The sequence below is a fragment of the Hipposideros armiger genome, unplaced genomic scaffold (assembly GCF_001890085.2).
Source record: "Hipposideros armiger isolate ML-2016 unplaced genomic scaffold, ASM189008v1 scaffold_351, whole genome shotgun sequence".
Classification (NCBI taxonomy): Eukaryota; Metazoa; Chordata; class Mammalia; order Chiroptera; family Hipposideridae; genus Hipposideros; species Hipposideros armiger.
In genome coordinates this window covers 1,612,484-1,618,417 of record NW_017731701.1, presented here as the reverse complement: position 1 = coordinate 1,618,417, position 5,934 = coordinate 1,612,484, and the positions used below count along the sequence as shown (strand labels likewise).

The 5,934-nt window shown below is 37.4% G+C and overlaps 1 protein-coding gene across 4 annotated transcripts in view; it reads right to left on the bottom strand.

Annotated features, from left to right (window-relative positions):
* CUNH5orf34 (chromosome unknown C5orf34 homolog) overlaps positions 1-5,934 on the bottom strand; it is a 30,012-nt gene that overhangs the window by 18,539 nt on the left and 5,539 nt on the right. For all 4 annotated transcript variants that reach the window (XM_019661507.1, XM_019661510.1, XM_019661509.1 and 1 more), the window contains 3 exons: positions 4,496-5,142; positions 2,678-2,779; positions 1,390-1,513 (listed from right to left, as the gene is read on the bottom strand). In XM_019661507.1, the coding sequence (XP_019517052.1) occupies positions 1,390-1,513; positions 2,678-2,779; positions 4,496-5,142 (873 nt within the window). The remainder of the gene's footprint in view (positions 1-1,389; positions 1,514-2,677; positions 2,780-4,495; positions 5,143-5,934) is intronic.

Below are 5,934 nucleotides of genomic sequence, written 5' to 3'. Positions count from 1 at the left end.
TGCAATGATAATACCAACATGGGCCAGTGAAGCAACGTCCTCCACAACTAGACTGAAGAACAAAAGAACAGCAACTTGTCTGTTCCCCTTCCCCGGATTCCCCAATAAAATCTTTAAAAAAAAAGAAAAAAAAAATTATCACCCACTCCCTCTGACACCTTTGAGTAAAACTGAAGCTCCAGGAAGATGTACTGTATTCATCTTGTAGTTTTGCAAACTCCTGATGCACAGCAGTCAGCAGTAGATATGCATACCCATTCTATTTGCCTTTTACTTGTCGCATGCACTACACACACACACACACACACGTGTATTACTGGTCATGCTTTCATTTCAGTTGCTTGTTTGCCTATCTGACTACTGGACTGTGAACCTTGAGAGAAGGAACTCTTCATCTTTACCTACTGCTTAATAGAGCACCTGCCTGGGAGAGTTCAATTAATATTTATTGAACAAATGACACTTTCCTACAAATAGAACCCACCAGGGAATCTGTTCCAATATATACTAAAATAGTTATGAATGAAATGACATTTGGGATTTACTTAAATGATAAATGGGGGGGCAGAAGTATAGCTGAAACAAGCTGGGTGATGGGCACATGAAGGTCTGTTGCACTTCTCTTTTGACTTTTGTATATGTTTGAAACTGTGGACAGTTAAAAAAAAACTGCTATATTTTTAACTCTTCTCCCTAGCATCTCTGATACTCTTATCACTTAAATACTCTATAAGAGAGAAAGAAAACACATTTATTATGTTACATCCTGCAAAGCAAAGCTGTGTGATACTAGGGTGACCCTATAAAAGGGTGGATGTCAAATGTAGGATTTGTAACAAGTAAATTAAGAGTTATTAACAAAATATCCACTTTATTGCATTTCAATCTGATACATTAAATATATCATGTTATGTTTCACTGTTTTCAATAACAGAAAACAATCTTGCTCAACTTTCTAGTTGTATATAAAGATTTAGGAGTTAAGAGGTATTTAAAATATGCAAACAATACATGCTGGGGCAAAAAGAATGTGCTTTTTAATGTGCAAATATTAATTCAAAGAAGTATACTAATTCAAAGTAATACTGCTGATTTTAGTGTTTCCTATTGATAAATTCTATGACAGAAGAAATTTAACTTCTGATTTAAACACAAATTACCTAGGAAAATGGAAGACGGAATACAGTATGAGAGTACAGTAAAAATAAGGCGGTGAATAATTATTGTGCCGATGCTGGCAGTAAGGTTATATTAATTGTCCAGACTACGTAGTAGCAAGCAATGTTATATAAAGATCAAATTTCCCATATATATTCAGAATTACTTGGAAATAGCTATATACCCAAATACCCAAAATCTTCTTCAGCTGAGACCTCATTGTCAGCTTACCTCTCCTGATCCTTCTCGAATAGAATAGTATGTAAAATAGTTCCCAAAATAAGTTCCTTCTGATTTGAAAACAGATCCATCTCCGGGATAAATCTCTATTGAGTTCATATTTTTATGGGTAAGTCTAAGGAAAAGAAATAATCATTTAATTATTTTTTCTAATTGAGATTAGAACATACATGAAGGCAATTATTTTAAAAAAAAAAAAGTAAAGAAGTATGAATTTTTACCTACCTAGCAAATGGATTAATTTCATACCCCTAAACAACTAAATTAATTTGTGTGCAAAAAATAATAGAGCACACCGAATTGGTTAAAGTATCTATTTCAACAACTAAGCTCAGCTTCTGGAAGTTAGGCATCTAGTCTAATCACCCTGATATCCCCACTGCCAATCACAGTGGCTGACACAAAATAGTCACCAAAGCAATGCCCACTGCACAGGAGTTAAATATAACTACTCTAGAACCTGAAAATAAGATTATTCTTTAAGAATGAAACTAGTTAAATCAATACCTGATGGGTGAGATTAGCCATGTGTAGAAGGAGCATCCCTAAGAGAAGGTGACTGATTGTACATGCACTAGCCAGGTACAATCAAGGTATTGGGTATATAATGTATAAAAACGTAAGCCAAGTCAATTTTGTTGAAATGTACATAAAGAATATGTTGTCAGAAGCAAGTGAGTCCTTGTGCAGGAAAAGGAGAGCCCAAAGAACAAACATTTCGCAGTATTCTTTCAGCATTATTTACAAAAGTGAACCTCTAGATCTGACCAACACTCGTGTTACTGTCACTAGATAGGCATACTTAGTGGAGAGGCAGGGGTAATTCAATGGAATAGTGCAGGCACAGAGCACCCACTCAATCAGCATTTGCTGAGTGAATAAAGGCCGAAATCTCCCTTAGGCTCTCTAACTTCTCTAACTCCATGTCAGTGGGCAACCTTCTGATGTAACTAATTCAGACAACTGGATCCCCTGATGCTTGGAAGGTGTGTGTAAATAGCTGACATGAGTATTTCATTCACTAGCAAAACTAATCCCTCACTGGCTTTGGAGCTGTCACAAAAATCTTATGAATATAGTTAATGTGAATTAGTAACAAGGCCCACAGGTACCCTAATATCATTGTTTTGAGACCCGTAAACCTTGGGACTAAGCACAAGAGCATGGTGGCCCCCACAAAACTGGGTCCTCTTGTAGGAGTTTATCGGTAAGGTTAGTCCCGTTCCCTCTGTGACATCACTAAATACTCGTAGCTCTAACTCCAACACAGGTGCCTTACCTGTATGTAATACCCTTATACCAAACCACTTTCACTAGTTCAGGATAGGAATATTCTTCTTCATCAGACTGTCTTTGTGAAAGTGAATCACAAAAATCCCACCTGTGAAGGATAAAATACAAGCCATTGATTCTGGCTGCTCAACATAATTACCTTGAAAAATCAACAAAATAGTGCTTCTGTAACAAGATTTATTTCTTGCTTAATTTAACAGATCAAAAAAAGTAAAAATTACTATGAAAGTATATTAATGAAATTTTAAAATGGGTTAATTTTCCATGATCTCATTATTGAATCTCAGCACAATTACAGAAATGAACAATTTTACTAACTTTTAAAATTTAAGATTCAAGCAACAAATATTTACTGAAGTATCTATGGTGGGCCAGGCACTGTAAATACACTGGGAATATAACAACCAAAAAGCAAACATGGTCGCTGTCCTCAATGGAAATCCCTATCTAGGTGTTATACAGTAAATATTGAGCAGAAAGAATTACTGATGCTATGGGATTATGTAAGAACTTCATTTTCTCTAGAGACTTCAGGATAACAGCCTCAGTAAGGCTTACGTGGAGACCTGGAAATGAGCACAATTTAGGGAGTTGAAAGAAAAAGGGAGTATTCCTGGCAGAAAAGCAAGTGCAGTGGTGAAAGAAAGCCTGAGTAGGCATTCTAGAGATTGCAAGAAGTCCACTTTAGCTAGAGTAGGGAAAGCAAGGGCAAGGGTGTTGAGAGAGTGGAGGATCACAGATATTGGAAGGGACCAGATAATGGAAGGCCTATGAAGTCTTGTTTAAGGGTAATGGATTTCAATCTAAAGCCAGTGGCAAGTTATTAAAAAACTGTTAACTGAGGAGCATAAATCTTTTTTGATGCGTACTTATAATACTGGAATTTCCTATTTTAACTAGATAATCATGACAAGCCTGAAAATCATTCCCATATTTTATTTAAGGAACAAATATGTACTCAAGATTACCTGGGATCAAATCGCAATTCTACACATACTACATGTAGCTCTGTGACTTTGCTCAGGGTATTTAACATTTCTGTGTCTCAAGTTCCTCCCCAAAACGGAATGATAATAGTACTTACCTCATGGTTACTGTAAGGATGGAATAGGTGAAGTACAACCATGCCTGGCATATAGTGAGTGCTGTGTTAGCTATTATCATTATTTCTGCCCCATTTATACAAAGTTCGTATTACAAACCTGTAACTATTAGGTATTCATCTCTTAGTAGAAGTAAAAGGTTTACACCTAGCCACCCAGTAGCCTCTCCATGTTTACCCCTCTTGAAAATGGACATATTTACAATCAGGTGACCAAAAACAGGGATGGCCTCTGAGGCCAGGTATGAAAGAAGAACCAATGATCATACTTGTCAGATCTGTGCTTCTACAGCTGAGGTAACAGGCTGCACTACATGGCAGCAGATGCTCCCCTGCACTTGCTCCCAGAGCCCTGTGCAGATCCCCAGGCCATCCCTTTCCGCATTTTAATCATCTTTTCAGCGACAATGACCCTCACTAGACTAAGCTCCTAGACAGCACGGACTGTATCTTAGTTATCTCTATAGTCTCTGTGCTTAATAAATTATCAGTGTATAGTCAGCCTTCCAAAAGCATTCAATCCAGAGATATAGAGCAAGAAACATAAGGAATACATTTGCTAGGGAAATTTATCAGTTTTAAGCAATGTTTTGGACTAACTGAATGAGCTTTCCTTATGATCGGTATCATGGTTTAGAAAAAAAATTATTCTTGGAGGACTGGTTCTGACAAAAGCTGTTAAGACAGTCATTCTTCCATTACCTGTGCAGGTGCGGAACAGGACAGCTGAGTAACAAGGCCCTGGGAAGAACAGAGACCTCTTTTCCTCTTTCCTCTGAAACATCAGAAGTTAAAATTCTATTCTGGGTGATATTTACATCCATTCCAGACATACTGCTGATTTGATTATGAAAACGAAGCGCTAAAGACAAAGGGTATTTCCATTCGTCTGGACAGGAGGCCACAGACCAGCACTGCTTTACCCACGTGTACACACATGTGTGCTTTGTGCCAAGCGAACGCAGTGCCTCGCTCCCTTCACTTCCATTGACACAGCTCTTCTTCTCTAAAGGTTCTTTGGATTTCATGATCTGACAGTGAAGTTCATTATCTTTATTCTTCAGTCTCTGTTCTGATAAACTTCCGTATGTACAGGTTTTGCCTGTTTTTTCAACTAGTTTGTCCTTTTTGGCTTGATTATTTTTCTCTGACAATACTATAGATGCGTCTGGCTTTTGGCTTGTTTTACACAAAAAATGTACTGTGAATTCATGCTGAGATCTGGGCAGGCAAAGGTATGCGTGGCCATCTAAGGACGATACCTTCACGGTGCCGTTCTGCATGCATATCATGCCATCATCAGTATCAAGGCTGGGCCATCTCACTTCTGAGATGTCAATGAAGATACGCTGAGTTGAGGGGAGAAAAAGAGATGATGAGTATTTTTGGTTAACAGACCAATTTTTCCACACATTTGATACTTACGTATTGTGTAAAAAAGCTCTTAAAATTTTGTTTTACTACTGAGAAAGAATGAAAAATATGGTTTTCCATAGACTATTTACTATTGTTAAGATTATCTTTTTAGAAAGAGGTAAAACATACATAACACACACACACACACACACACACACACACACACACACATACAAAGTGAGAGAAAAGAAAAAAATCATCCTGATTATATTTAGTGTTAGACATTTTTGTTTAAAATGTACAATGAATTAGAAATAGATTTTCAGCTCTTCCCAAAAGTCTACTCTGAAAAAGAATATAAATGAGGGAAGACCAGCACTATGATGTACTATATTAAAAGCAATCATAACTTAAATGGTATGGAACTAGCATAAAAATCATTGACAAAACAAATGAGAGAATACAGAGACAGACTTAATTATAGAATGTTACATGTGATAACATAAGCTTTTCAAGACAAGCAGGGGAAAGGGAAAATTATTTAATAAATGGTACTGGAATTATTGAATAGCATTTGGGAAATTCTACTTAAAGTGTTATCACCTGGACTAAAAAAAGATAACATATGGGCTGGCCGAGTGGCGCGCTGGTTAAGAACTGGCTTGGGATGCCAGAGGGCCCCGGTTCGGATCCCACATATGAGGGCCAGTGACACTGCCCTCTACAGCTACGATGCTGAACAACAGCTCAACCTGGAGCTGGACTGCCGTGAGTTGCCGGAGATG